General features: G+C 38.6%; 1 protein-coding gene across 1 annotated transcript in view; it reads right to left on the bottom strand.

Annotated features, from left to right (window-relative positions):
- The window catches only part of b4galnt4b (beta-1,4-N-acetyl-galactosaminyl transferase 4b), an 80,305-nt gene that overhangs the window by 52,189 nt on the left and 11,808 nt on the right, over positions 1 to 16,308 (bottom strand). Inside the window, exon 4 of the mRNA XM_042728189.1 lies at positions 10,537 to 10,649. Within this exon, the coding sequence (XP_042584123.1) occupies positions 10,537 to 10,649 (113 nt within the window). The remainder of the gene's footprint in view (positions 1 to 10,536; positions 10,650 to 16,308) is intronic.

Below are 16,308 nucleotides of genomic sequence, written 5' to 3'. Positions count from 1 at the left end.
AGGCTATAGTGTAGGCCTATGCATCATACTAGGAAAACAGTCTGCTTTGATGACGGACTTCTGTCGTCTTTTTCTGCTTTCCTGTGGGAGCGTCATCTGCGGCATGTGTTCGCTCTTTTACCCAGATTTCTGCGAATCTCCGGGCAGGGAAGTAGGCAACCCCTGGCCCATTTATGGAAATGAACAGTAGGTTGTTCAGTGTGGAGAAGTTTTGTTTGTTTATTTGTACTTGGTGACATTCTGTAAAGCGTACATGGATCAAAACTAATGGACAGGATCAGATAAATTATCCGCAACGTCATCTATTGTATCAGAAGGCTAGCGCTGACAGTGGGTGGTCCATTTCGGATTTTATTGTTCTACTATCGCACTGACAGTTAATATTGTGGTGCTTTACTTCGTTTATATATCAGCCTCTGCTGAACCACGGATTGATTGCAAAGTTAAACCATCACAGTAGAAACAGTTTTACTGCTGCTTTTAAAGTAATAACGTTAACTTTACAGCGATGCTGAGCTACAGTGAAATGATAGAAAAGACAGATGCATTATCTGTGTTAGTCAATTCGCCTCATTTGCGCGAACTGGACGCGCCCGCGCCGCGCTAAACGCCTCATTCGCGCCGGACCTCTACATTGACTTAACATTGAAATCACTCGCGGCAGACGCTCAAGAGTGAGTGAGTAATCAAAAAACCTTTGCTTTAGCCTCAACTGAGTGAAACACCGTATGTGTAACTTCGGCCATTCTCAGTGGTGTGACTGGGACACTAACTCTGCTTGTCGTCATAGAAACAGATAATCAGATTGTGATGTTTATTCCCGCTTCAGTAATATGCTGAATATGCTGCCTTCCTTTGTTTCGACACACAGCTCCACTGCCCAGCGGACCGGCTTCAACCATCTCGCAAGTGTTGATAGGCTATTACTCGTGAGGTGTAACCAATCAGATAGCGCCGTGGGCGGGACATTGAGCAAGTCTGCAGAGTAGTGAATACAGAGTCAGCCAAAGAAGCGCATTTTAAAATAAAATTGACTTTAATCAAACCACGGATCCGTGATAAGTTTTGTGATCCGTCTCGCCACTAGTGTAGTAGCACTGATCACTTTGAGGGGGGGATAAATTTACCCCACCGGGGATAAAAATAATTAAGCAGAGGCAGGGATACATTGACCAGAAAGGGGGAAATCCCACGCATCCCCCCCGGCAAATCGCACCCTGAATAGGCCTATCCCAGGGGTGTCAAACTCAGTTACTGGAGAGTTTAGTTCTAACCCTGCTCCAGCACAGTATCATGTAGTTTTCAAATAAGCCTACATGATTAGATTAGCTGGATCAGGTGTGTTTAATTAAGGTTATATCTAAACTGTGCAGGACTGTGGCCCTCCATGAACTGGGTTTGACATCCTTGGCCTGTCCCATTTTTGCCTCCCTCCCACTGTTAAAATGTAACTTAGTAATTTTTACTCTGAGTAAATTTTAAATGAGCTACTTTTTACTTTTACTTGAGTAGATTTTTAGACTGGTACTTTTACTTGTACTTAAGTAAAATTTCATTAATGTAATGGTACTTTTACTTGAGTAGAATATTTTTGTACTCTTTCCACCTCTGTCTCAGACGATCCTAGAGGTGAAGATGCTGGATGTGGAGGTCCTGGGCTGGTGTGGTTACACGGGGTCTGCGGTTGTGAGGCTGTTTTGATGTACTGCCAAATTCTCTGAAATGCCTTTGGAGATGGCTTATGGTAGAGAAATGAACATTCAATTCATGGGCAATAGCTCTGGTGGACATTCCTGCAGTCAGCATGCCAGTTGCACGCTCCCTCAAAACTTGGGACATCTGTGACATTGTGCTGTGTGATAAAACTGCACATTTTAGAGTGGCCTTTTATTGTGGCCAGCCTAAGGCACACCTGTGCAATAATCATGCTGTCTAATCAGCATCTTGATATGCCACACCTGTGAGGTGGATGGATTATCTCACCAAAGGAGAAGTACTCATTAACACAGATTTAGACAGATTTGTGAATAATATTTGAGAGAAATAGGCCTTTTGTGTACATAGAAAAAGACTTAGATCTTTGACTTCAGCTCATGAAAAATGGGGGCATAAACAAAAGTGTTGTGTTTAGAATTTTCAGTGTATTATGGTCAACCCAGAACCCAGCCTACCACCAACCTTTTTCGTGGAGCTATAGTTTGAGTCCATCGATGAATGAGAGCCAGAGCCCATCACGACTGACAAGCTATCGCCTAGGAGAGCGACAGTGCTGAGGATCGCCCCAAAGCCAGAGCCTCAATTGACGTCAGCCCAGGTGCTTGAGCCAGCTGCTAGACATGCGACAGTGGAAGTGTCAGTAAGGAGCAAGGGAATGCAGGAATGCCCCGCCCACTGCACAACCGCTAGGGGTGAGCTGAGGCTGCGCTAAGGATGTTAACATATATGCATTTATATTGAACTGTCCGTCTGCCTGGAATTATCTGTCTGCCCTGAACTGTATGCCTATACTATAGTGACCACGGAGGTCGTTGCTCTGTCGCTGGCGCTCAAGGTGCTGGAAGTGGCCTTATGGTGTGTGTGTGGGCAGCACACACAATCCCTAAGCCCCCTAAGCATCCTGAACTTCAGCCTCCCTCTCCCACCACTTCTGTACCAGTCCTCACCATCGTCACCGCTGTTTCCTGACAGCCCCTCAGCTCACCATCTGTGTGGTGGGATCGCCGTGGGTCTGCCGGTCTCTATGAGCTGGAGGATCCCTTGTCTCCGCCTCCAGCCTCTGAGTCCCGGACTCTACCTTGGCCCTTCGACCCTGTTGCTCCACCATGGCTCCTAGCGTCTCCATGGCCCATCAGTCCACCAGCTCCAACGGGCTCCATCATCCCTCCAGCTCCGCCTTGGTCTGTCATCTCCACCCTGGACTCTGTTTGTCATCCTTCTCCCAGTAGTCCGTCCTCTGGCCGAACCTCCACCTGTATTGTTTGTCTGCTTTCCTGCCAGCCCTTTGCCATCCCCTGTCACCATACCATATCCACTCCTTTGACCTCCTCCTAAGTTCCCCTCCATCCCTCCCTTTGTTGTTTTTGCGGCGCGAGGTCATGCCTTCCAGGAAGAGGCGACCTGTCACACCCCTGGATTTTTGTTGTGTTTTCTTTCCCCATGTGCTCTGTGTGACCTAGTTTCTGTCTCCCATTCATTATATGATTTGATTCAGGTGTGTCTAGTTAATTATCTTCATTTGCCAACCTATTTAATTTGTGTTCTGTTCACTGTTTTCTGTCCGGTCTACTATGTCCCTGTGTGTGTCTCTTGTATGTTCTGGATTTACCCTTGTGTGGATTTATTAAAGATTATTTGCATTTATCTTCATCTTCTTTGTTCGTTTCTAACCGTAGCATGACAAATACTTTTATTTAGCAATGATACATTAAATTGAACAAAAACAAGAGTAAAGACAATGTTAGAAGACATAATGTTAGAAAGTTACAAAATGTTTCTATTTCAAATAAATTATGTTTTTATCTATCAAATAATCCTGAAAAAATGTTTCTTGAGCACCAAATCAGCATATTACAATGATTTCTGAAGGATCCTGTCACACTGAAGACTGGAGTAATGGATGCTGAAAATTCAGCTTTGCCATTGCAAGAATAAATTACATTTTAAAAATATATGACATTTAAGTTGTGGCCTAATGGTTAGAGAGTTTGACTCCTAACCCTAAGGTTGTGGGTTCGAGTCTCGGGCTGGCAATACCATGACTGAGGTGCCCTTGAGCAAGGCACCGAACCCCCAACTGCTCCCTGGGCGACGCAGCATAAATGGCTGCCCACTGCTCCGGGTGTGTGTGTGTGTGTGTGTGTGTGTGTGTGTGTGTGTTCACTGCTGTATGTGTGCACTTTGGATGGGTTAAATGCAAAGCATGAATTCTGAGTATGGGTCACCATACTTGGCTGTATGTCATGTCACTTAATTGGTTCACTCACTTAAAATTGTGATAATATTTCACAATATTTCATATAATAAATGCAGTCTTGGTGAGCAAGAAGCCTTTGAATGGTAGTGTATACTATGCAGTTACCATGTGTATGCATCATTAAATAATAATATTAATAAAAAAAAATTATGGAACATGACCTGATTTTGATTTCAGCTATACAAAGACGCAACAGTAATTCTAAACCTGAAAATTCTGGGTAGTTCATAGTCTTTCTGCTCCACTCCCGATGCCACATGCTTTGAACTCATCTTTTTCATGACAGCTGAAAACAATTAAATGATCACATCTACATACTGCATTTAAAATGATTTCATAACTTTGTTAAAAAAAGTTTAATCTAAAATTAATCAAATGGTTTTACACCAAAATAAAAATTCTGACATGTCTGTTCAGCCCTGTGAAAACCATCCTAAAACTGTGACATATTCGGATTCTAAAGCAACATGGGGTTTAGAAAAGCAGGTCTATAAATAAACAGGCACGGCTGCTTTGCCCGTAGTCATGGTGGTGTACAGGGAGTCTGTTCTGATCTCACCTTTTAATGTTATTCCATCCTGCAGCCTAGAGGCTTTCACCCCACTCGGCATGCCAATGCATTGATCTGTCCCGAGAGCACAGATCACTAAAGGGTGACTATAGGATGAGGAAGAAAAACTCTCACCCTACAGTGGTTTGCATCCTGACAGCTGATATCAGTCTGCTGTTAAATGAAGTTTGTCTCCAATGATTACTTTCACAAGAGCTCCATTTGGTGATGTAAATAACAGAGGAGCAATACGTTAGACATAAACAACAGAAGTGATCTTGCATTTTTAAATGCAATTTTAGTTAACCGCATAACTCTGCTCAAAGTTTTCTTTTTGCTGCTAACACAGTTATGCATGCTATGTTATCAGAACTGTTTTAACACATTGCCATTCAAAAAAAAAAAAAAAATGTAAAAAAGAGAACACATCTAAAGAACAAGTGCACATGCAGTGTTCAACTATTTGTGCCTCCATACACACACACACACACACACACACACACACACACAAAATACTGACCCTGATCACACAACTCAACCTGACAGTCTTTAGATACTAGAGGAAAAGCAGACTCACTGTAGCACTAGAACTCTTTGAATGATCTGAGTACAGCTCTGCAAAATCTCACAGCAGGATAGTGCTCTTTCGAAGCTAACCTGAGAGACTAACAACTTACAAGCTCTTGTAGGATGTTTGATCTAAAAATACTAATATATTTTTATAGAATGACTTGATGCCTGAATTTTCACAGGAAATGTGAACACTGTCAAAAATGTTTGAAATTTTAACTGAAAAATTATATAGTAAAAACTTGTTATTGGATCAACAGTAAGTAATCGTACCATGTACAATGAACAAAACATTAAATTTATAATGGAAAAAAATATAACTTTACTTTAATATTACAGTATAGAATTGATGGTTTTCCTAATTTAAAAAGCACTACTATTGTATATTGAAAAGGATATTGTATTCATTAAGACAGTACTGAATTTGATGATTTTAAAAGAAATGTCTTTCGGTATAATTATGCAAAGGTGAATGATGTAAACTGAAGTTTCTAGTTGTAAATAGGTGGGACATTATTTTTTTACTTATTTTCTCAATAATACATTTCACAATGTTATTTTTAACAAAAATAAATAAATACATATATAAATAAATCTTCCATACTGCATCTTTAATGCAACTTTGATTACACCATGAAATTTCTGGCATGATTTTTTTTACAGTAAATTATATAAAATTTTACAATGTTTTTTCTATGCACTATTTATCAAAAGAAGTGATTCTGAGAGGTTTTAACACAGAATATGAAACACACACTTGCTAAACTGTAGGTGAATTAAGCAGAATACTATGTTGATGTCTTCGTTTCATTCAATATATTTATAACTATGCATTAAATTGAATTAGGAGGATATAAAATGGTCTAAGCAAACATAAGCAGTCTTCCAAGTGCTTACAATGAGCAAGATGCTTGACCAAGAAGTATGACATCACAGCAAGTACATTTCTATGGGAATATTTTTGGTCTTGTAATGACCCGGTTATGCCTTCATATCACCCTCAGGGGGCTCAAAAGTACAATGATATGAGTTTTCACAGTAGAAATAATCTTTCACTGAGCTGTGGGGACTAGCAGTCCACTGAGGCTCCTTCTGTTGTTGTTCTGAAATAATGCCCAAAGGCTGGACCAAAAAAAAAAAAATCTATTAAGGATATATCTGTTGAGACATCTCTCACACCCTAAAATTCCTCTTCAGGGCTCTGGCAAACCCCAAGACATAACTGTTAGATCTATCTCTTTTCGTGTTATTCCAGTGGGCTCAGCGAGGTCTGCTGCGAGAGCTTTTCAAAGTGGGATTTCTGTGAGCTTGTCAACAAAAGTTCTGCTAAGCCTGTCTAGATCAAACTCGTACCCCCTTATACCACTAGAACATGGAGAAAGAGGACCGCAAAGACCCATCAGGCACTGAGATTACCACCTGCAGGTCTGCAGAAATCAATTTAGGCTCGTCCTGCCGTGTGCTCGGGTTGACTTTAACAAATGCGCCAAAACTTTTTTGAACACGGAGAAGGAAATTACATTTTCAAAAACTGCAAATGACACAATGTAAAAGATAAGTAAATATACTACAGTCAAAATTCACAATTCTAACAAAAAATATGATTTAAAAATGACTTGAGGGATTATAATAGCAAAGCAAAGGCAAGACTTATTTCTGTCCCCAAGCAAAGCAGTACACAGCAAGGGGTTGTATTAATCAAGGTTAGAAAATCAATCATGGGTGCAGAAGACTAGTAAAAATCAATGTGACAAATGTCCCTGACGGCATTCTTCAGGAGAGGACAGAACGCTACAAACTACAGAAAGACAAAAGAACCATAAAGGACTACACAGCCCAAACAGACAAATTCCCACATACAGTACACTAACACATTTCTTGCTACCTCATTCTGTCTACATTTGTCTTGTTTGGAATGTTTTCCTTTAGAGGTTAAACAAATCACAAAAACCCAGCTCAATACTCAGGTTCAGCTGTCCCTGATATTTCCCAATGGCTTCTCCTTTGCTCCTCCCAGAATTTGTTTTGCAGCTCTCTGTTGTGACTGTTGCTATCTCAGCCATGTGTTCTTCTGGAGCGAGCAGATCAGCTAATGGTGGCATCCAGATGGGGAGATTTACATTCACCCACTTCTGCTGTGTACAAGGTGCTTCACCCACATTTTCCTCATGGTACTATAAGTCAGCCTAAATATCACTGAATTATATTTCAGGATGTGGAGCTGTGCTTCAGTATTGCGCTGTGAAATTACCATGAGATTAAAAAGGTTAATCAAAAAAATGACAATCCAAGATGTAGATGAGTTTGTTTCTTCATTGGAACAGACTTGGAGAAGCTTAACATTACATTACTTGCTCATCCAATGGATCCTCTGCAGTGAATGGGTGCCTTCAGAATGAGAGTTCAAACATCATAATAATCCAAAAGTAATCTACACGACTCTAGCCCATCAATTAATGTCTCGTGAAGTAAAATGCTGCATGTTTGTAAGGAACAAATCCATCATTAAGGCGTTTTAACTTCAAACTGTCGATTCTGGCCAAAATAAGAGTCCAGAATTCATAACTCTTCCAAGAAGCCCATCCCCTGTTTTCATCATATTTGTTAAGAACTATTTTTACTTGTAAACAGTGCTTGATCTGTGCATATTTCACTCCTGATTTAGACAATACAGATTTTTCACTACAGAAAGCAATATCATGGATAGAATATTTTAGCTAGAAGCAATGGTTTGAAGTTAAACATGTCTTTTTGATGGATTTGCTGTAGACTCTCATTCTGACGGCACCCATTCACTACAAAGGATTCACTGGTGAGCAAGTGATGTAATGCTAAATTTCTTTAAGTCTGTTCTGGTGAAGAAACAAACTCATCTACATTTCAGATGACCTGAGTGTGAGTAAATATCCATCAAGTTTTAATTTTTATGTGTACTATTCCTTTAAATGTAAATGTGTTGACTTGTTGAAGCTTTATTGCCATCCTCTGCCATTCCTGACAAAGAAGTGCATGTCTGAACATGGCTAGCTCATGTAGTTAGCATGTAAAAGCTACAGGGACAGACAGTAGGCTGACAGCAAAGAGACTAAGCTAAAATCCTGCAGGAAGGCACATGTGTTTCTGGAGAACGAATTGTACAAACTAGGCATATGCGCTAAACACACACACACACACACACACACACACACACACACACACACACACACACACACACACACACACACACACACACACACACACACACACACACACACACACACACACAAAATCATATAATTCATAATTTCCCATGGCAAAGTGGGGTTAAAGGAAAGGCTGAGTAGTACTTTTTCCTCAAGGGCTCATAAAAGCCTCACTATGATTAAAATCATCTTAGTGCTGACAAAGATACACAGAACCCATAAATCAGGATAGACCTCTACAGCTACCTCAAACCACCAATTTCTATTCCTTCATGTCCATTTGTCCAAAATGCTGAATGTGACCAAAAATTTTGAAACTACACTCTATATGACTTGAGTGTCATATAGAGTTCAATATGAATGAGAGAGTTGTGTAGGGTTTAAAATGCCATCCTTTATGTGAGGCTGTTACAATATACAGATATAACTCACAACCCTTAAAGGCCTTTCCACACTGACTGCGAACATTCATGCACCGAAAATGCGAATGTTTTTTTTTTTCGCACCAGTCCGACAAATCTTTTCAGTTTCGCAAAGCAGAAACACGGGCCGTCCAATAAGATTTGAGCTAGGATCACATGACTGGAGCAGCTGCTGTTACACAAAAGGGTGAGAATGTTGGCGCTTTTTCGAAAATCAGTGAAAACAAACACTGAAGAAGAGTATCCCGGATAAGAGAAGAGAGTGGATGCTGAGTTCTTGTTATCGTTGGTATTTGAGAACAGATTTATTCTCACATGTTCTTTATATGGAATAACATTTCTACTAAATCTCCACTGAATTATGTGATCTGTAGAGCACCGTCCGTTTTCTTTCAAGTGTTATGAGTCAGAGCACGTTCACTCTTTTTCTACACATGAAATATAAAAGCAAATAGACATATGATTATGATATATATTTTCTGTATGTGTTTTGTATGCATCTTATGGTATTTTTATAGCAATAAAGGATGTTTATGACAAATATTAGCAGTGTAGTGTTATTAAACATAGAAAGAGTGCATGTGTCTGCTTATTATAGAATCAAAATCAACTATAGATCACAATTGGAAGTTATTACAAACACTCGATGGTTTAAAGTGGATAAGCAAATACATTAATAATTACATACATTTTCAAAGACAGCTTGTCTTGTATGTATCCTATTCTTGTAAGCATTATAGATTGTTTGTTTCTGGTGTAGAACCTTGTTTATCTTAATTTAATGCTGTATATTGAGTAGCGGATGATGTTAAATCCATTTACGAGATACTTATCTGAGGAAAAATGCATTGTTGGTTGGCACCACCTAGCATGCAGCCATGAACTAGCAGAAGGCGAACAATCGTTTCACGTTCGGTGTAAAAGCACCGTTCATCTTCGATTCGTCTCGCTTTTTCGCATCGCGCTCAGTGTGGAAAGGCCTTAAGGCTGGAATACACTGCACAACTTTTAAAATCTCAACTGATTTTAAAACGCTAGGCATTATACACTTATACAGAGGAAAGACTGGGCATCATACACTACCAGACTTTAAATTTGTTCCAATCACAGCAAACTCAAGGCATGTGACAAATGAAAACAATGTGTTCTAAAATCGGCTCAAAATATCAAACATGTTTGTGAGAATGAAGCTTGATTTGATGCCATTTATTTGCATGACACATTGACATTACAGTACAGAATGGCTCTTTTGTCATTATCCGGAACACTATAAGCATTCATTTCATAAGATAGGCTCTCTGCAGCACGCACAAGAGAGAGACTGTCAATTTTGAATGCATACATTTCTGTTTTGGAGCACATTAGCTTATAGCATACATAAGCTTAAGGCTAACATATTTATAATAAAAGCCCAAAACTTCTAATTTCATGGGACTTTAAAAGAGATACAAGTGCCAGAACAAAACACGAAATGTAAATGTATCGTGCTGGTATATGAGAGTACTGTTATTTTTAATGAGACTCATCCCTTGAGCCAGTTACATGCCTGGATCCCCACAGGGACACTGAGAAAAAGAGATTATATTATGCATGGATGTCAACAATCAACTGGCATAGAATTAGTCACAACCCTCATTTAGAAAGCATTTTATTTAAAGGGATATTGTGAACAGGGCAAATCCTGCTGGGTAGATATACATAACACACACTAAACAGTACTTTTAAAAGTATAGCACATCAAACATAGCACACATCAACTAACACATCAAAGCCAAGTGTAACTACTTTCACCTTAATACTTGAAAATGTGTTGATTATGATATAAAACAGCTCACTCACCCCCAAGCCCTCCTCCTGACTTTCAGGAGCATCCTCATGCTCAAAGGGGATGAGAGATGAGGGGAGGTGTTTCTTATGACTGGACCTCATCCCGTCTGCTTGCCTCTCCATATCTGTGAGAGAGAGAAAAAAAAACACATTTAGTGTTTAGAAAAAAAGTACTGAACAGTGTGTGCAATTTCATCAAGCATGAGAATAAACCAGCCACTTATGCAAATTTTGTCCATGCATTTGTTCATTGTTTGCACTGTTTTCCAAATGTAATTTTTTTTAAAAACACAACAAAGTGAGAGAGAGAGTGAAGTATGCAAAATCAGGTTAATTATGGATGAGAGAGGGCACGAATAATGAAAAAGCTAAAATAAAAGCACCGCTAATATAAAACTCTCGGTCTTGAGGTTCTAAGGGAAAAGAAAGCAGAGGAAAATTGGGAGACTGGATGCCATTTTATCATCCAAGGAGCAGGGTGCCTGTCCCACTGCATCTGGCACTAATAAGATTACAGTCTGGCAGATGGAAGATAGATAAAACATCCCCTTTCCCCCTTAATTTCTTCCATTGAAAATCTTTTCATGTGACTAATAGGTGGTGGTTTCACAAGTTGAAGTCTGAGGAGCCTGAAAGGTTGTCAGTGTCAGCATTGATAGAAGATGCTGCACAGCCAATGCAGAAGCAACATGGGAGAACATCAAACATATCAAGAAGTCAGATGGTTTCTTTTTATTGTCGGAGATATGGCATATCTTTCCATCCCACTTCTTAAGCAGTGGTGTTGCTGGCATGAAGGTCACAGAACTAGGATGATGGTCAAAAGGTTTGTAGTTTGATCCTGAGGGCTGCTGGGGAGACAATCCTGCTTAATAACAATAGAGATACTTACAAAACAAATCTGGTGTCCTTGCATAAACTGTGTCATGATGAGACATCATGCAGCGGCTACTGTACACAATGTCTCCCTATACTGACTTTACAAAAGCCTGTATTTAAGGACCTTGACACCTGAGCAGACAGCATTGTTAAGAACACAAATAACTCCCATTGTTATACCAATTGGTGGAGAATTAAAAGAGTTAGGATCAATCTAGTTCTCCACAATCACCCTTCAAAGGTTAACGATGATGACTAGCTATTTGTCCCATCAGTTCGACCACCTATTCAAAGAAAGCAGCATGTCTACCAGACAGTATCACAATGATATTTTTTATTTTCTCATTTTACTTTCATCAAAAAAGCATATACAAATTTTGTATGCATCTGGGTCTTAGGATTCAAAAATTCAATTCTATCACAGAAATGAATAAGGCTTTTTAAATATATAGGCGTGTTCGGCAAGAGTATCCATCTCCAACTGCAGAGTTAAATTCCAAACAGATACTTCAAAAATTCATTAAATCTTGCATGAGTGCATCACTCTCTGAATATTTACGATGTAAATGAAATACATCATTGACTCTATAATTCAAACCAGTGGAAAGTGTAGCGAAAACTTTTTTACAAGACATAACAGTCTTAAATTATGTATGAATGAAAACACCAGTTTCTAGCTACTGTCAGCCATCTTTGAATCCTCAAGAACACTCTTAGCATTCAAAGAGGCTTTGTCTTCTCCTGGAGAGCAGTGTTTAATCAAGGCAAACTACAACTGGGAAAAAATCAGAACTGATGCTTGAGTCTCTTTAAGTGGGCTCACCAGGATAAAACCTGTCCCATTCCTCCAAACACTCTTCAGACTGAGATGAACTACACAGACATAAAAGAGAGAGTGAGGCCAACACAGATGCAAAAAATATTTCAGACCTGAAGGCAACTATTATGGTGAGAACAGCAATGATTAAAGTATTGCTAGACAAATGACAAACGCCACTTAAATGAGTCAGAGAGAATCTGAATACTGACAGATTATTATAAAAGACTAATGCTAATAGAAACACTGCATGATTATCCTCACAAAATATGACAATCATAGGCACAAAAAGCCATTTAAACTCTTAGAAAATTGTACTTTGGTACATGTACCTTGGTATTTACATAGCATTCTGATGTTCATATCAAAATAACATGCCATGGCACTGATTTGCCAATGATTTTTCAGCACTATAAATGGCAAAAAACAAAACAAAAAAAACTGTTACTGTATTGGATCAGGCGAATCATTTCACTGAATGAATCACCGAATGCGTCAGAACAGTTTAAATAAAATTCAGTAACTGAATGTTAATTCAAATGCTCTGACACACATTCAGTGATTACTAAACATAAAGTCTGTCAGTCATATCCATCTTGACATTATTTGGTTGATTGTTGTTTTTTCTTGTGTTTCTTCAATTAGTTAAATTACAGACTGACTGTGAAGGTTGAAAAATGGCTCCCCTGCTGCTGAAAAGAACTGTTACTATTTTGATTCTCTTTGTTAGAAAATGTGTTTTCCTGCAGTACAGAGTCAAGCTGCTGTTGCAGGTGTTGATCTTAATATCTTTTTTATCACTGGAAAATGATGGGATGCATTCGTAGGTTTGCTTGGTAAAATTTGCTTTAACCAATCAATACATTTACATTTTTGGTAAAATCAATCATTTTTGGTAAAATCTGCTTTAAACAGTGCACACTTTTTTTCTGTGTTATAAAGTTTCCATCCATCGTTGTTTTACTGGTGTACAACAAAACACTGAAAACACTTTAGCTTGTGAGTGAGCTGTGAAAATGATTCAGAATGTTTTTTAACCAGTTTGGCAGAACTAAAAAGAATCAAAAGAGTGAATGATTCGTGAATCAGGTATCTCTAGTTTAGCTCCAAAAAGCGGGTAAAAATAGCAACATGGTTTGTGAAATATTGTTAGTGAAATGCTTCTCATGTAGGTATACGTTCATCTCCCTTAAAAGGAGGTGATGGCAACATAAAGCATAATTTTAAGTGCACAGTGTGTTCAAAACATTAAAATTTACTTGGTAAATTGGCTCCCAAAGGAGGTGACACCTTAGTTGACTGGTGCATATGAAAGAAGTGAAAATAATTTTTAAGACTAAAACTTTTTTCTAAGGTTAAATTAGTTTTATTTCAAATAAAATATAAGTCTAGTATGATGTATGTTGGTGAATTATATCTGTAAAACTGTGTCATTTCTTGGTTAAAGATGAACTATTAATAAAATTAATACGTTCACAAAAAAATTAATTTATGTTTACATTTTATTTGAAATGTAAATTATTCACATAGTCCCCAATGAACTGTACCCTTCAACATGACACAGCTTAGTTTTGTCATCTTTTTAAGAAGCAACATGTATATGTTTCAATATATTTTCTTCTATTTTCAGGAGATAGCAGACTTCCAGAAATATAATAAGGTTTATTAGCTTTACTTCTATCACATTTGTCCTTGTTTAGAGGACAACTTATAAGTAAAAAAGGTTTACCTCACTTTTCCCTGTACTGTATGTCATTGCTTTGCCCTAGACAAAATACAGTTACTCAGACTCAGGGAAGCCTCATCTCATCTTGCATTTAAAAGAGGTCCTGACCACTGTGATTTCTCTGCAAGCCACCATATTGTCACTGACAGAGGAACCAGAAATGTGATGAGCAGGTTAATGAGAAGCTGTGCGAATAAAGAATGTGAAAATATCCCAGTAAAATGGCAGCCTGTTATTAGAGAAAACATGGTCCAATCATTAAGCTGGTATACAGTACACTTACCAGTGTCTCAAAGTCAAATAATCTGGGCTATGTTATCCACATGGACTGTATAGTTGGTCTACGCTATTACTGTATGTCATCATGTGTATATCCTTCTCAAAGAATTGTATAGGAATATCTAATACAGTGGATACGTAAATGAAATATAATTGAGACTACCTCTGAGCAATAACATTTTCCTCTGGGAGTGCTATACATGTGCATTAATGGAGAAACTGAAGCATCTTTGATGCACAAACCAAACCATCTGAGATTTCTCTAGTCTTCTGACAGAATATCTAATTTCAGCACAGCTGTTGAAGATAAGACATATAATAAGATATATTTCACCTTGATCTATTTCATGTAACATCCTTGTCCCCAGATATGACTAGTACTGCATGGTAATTCCTTCATTTCTTGGTCATTTGTTCCTTGACTCTTATGTGCACTGATTCACAGAGGAACATAAAAATGCAGCATATTGCCACCAATAATGCTCCATTTATCTGGACAGATGGCTGATGGGAAGGCTTGATTTGTCAAGCGAGAGAAGGAAAATTCACCATCTTTCACACAAAAAGACAAAGGTAGGGAGCAATGAAAAAGCGTTTGAGGGACGTTTGTACTGATCTTAGTTTTGACCTTGAACACAAAACATTGATTTATTTATGTGACTGTGAAGCTGTTGATCTTTTTGTCTGTTTACGGAAGTGAGCTCTCCTCAGAGTCTGCGAGTATGAGTTTGCCGTCACGGATTAAGCTGAATTAAAAAGATTTGAAATGGAGAATTGCCATCAGCTGAACAGTTTGGTCTGAGGCGAGGCTTAAGATGCATCTGGTGAAGTTCTATTTGTTCAGATGGAGGGGCTTGGGAATGGTGCTGTTGTCGAAAGGGATAGAGAGTGTCTATAGCTGCAGGACAGGAAACTAGACAATTGAGTTTTGGCAGGCATTTTATCTTCTGCATCATGAAACCCACATACACAAGCAGTCGTGCTTCCCTGCACAGTGGGTTTTCACAGTGGAGGCAGAAGAGCAATCAGCAGTGGTGTGAGCATTCATGCCTTCACGCTCGAATCTAACAAAACATCAATTCCATGCAAATGAAGACAGAAAAACCTTACAGTATAAGCATGGAAATGTGTTTGGGGTTCTTACATATACAAATATGTATAATTTGGGGATTTAAAAAAAAAAAAAAACTTTTATTCAGCATTGATGCAGTAAATTGAGTTTCTGTTTTTCTTTGCCAATAATATCTTTATATAGCTTTCTAAAGTACATTAGTGCAGCACTCTGAAGCTATAAAATACTCAACTGAAATGCCTGCTTCCAAAAAACCCTAGATCTGTCACAGCAGTTCTACAGACACTTCAGTGTTTCAGAATCAGCAAAATTTCATATGTGGAGCTTTAAATAGCCCTAACAGCTATGACGAAGAGGCTAGTCCAGCTTTTAGGCTTCACTACACACAGGTAATTGAAAACTAATCTATCTATGCAGCCCATGCAGCAAAGTGTCCTGAAGAATTACAGATTTGCAACAGCAAGAATTATATTCTGCAATTGTACAAAAGAGTATCAGCAAGAGTAGAAGTCACCCTCAGATCCTCAAAGGCCCATTTCAATTAGGCCTACCTTGCACTTGTAAATGATTTAGATGTTTCAGCATGAACTGGCTTGTGCATTAATGAGAAAGACTTGTGTATTTACATATTAATGAGCTGGAATTCAGCTAACTGTAATTAGTACATACTGTATATGAACAAGTCAAATGCTCAGGCAATCTCTCTCATTAATCTCTATGCAAATGAATCCAATTTGACGGTGTAATCTGGCCGAGTTTCAAAGCTTCTACAATGAGTAAACAGTTGCATTTGGCTCCAAACAAAAACCTTCATTATTGTGTGCAAGTAACTGGAATTTGGGTGGATAATTGTGTTTTTCTCCTACCTCTGAGAATTTTCTGCACACACTACTGATTACCTTTTCTTATTTTTCCCCAAATGAAAGTCAATATAGCTTCACTGATGGCAGAGCATGAGCTACTGAAGCAGAACAGACTTCCCACTAAAGCAGCATTTTTTATATACTTAGA

The sequence above is a fragment of the Cyprinus carpio genome, chromosome B7 (genome assembly GCF_018340385.1).
Source record: "Cyprinus carpio isolate SPL01 chromosome B7, ASM1834038v1, whole genome shotgun sequence".
Lineage (NCBI taxonomy): Eukaryota > Metazoa > Chordata > Actinopteri > Cypriniformes > Cyprinidae > Cyprinus > Cyprinus carpio.
Note: the sequence above shows the minus strand (reverse complement) of the source record. Positions and strands in the feature narration are given on the sequence as shown.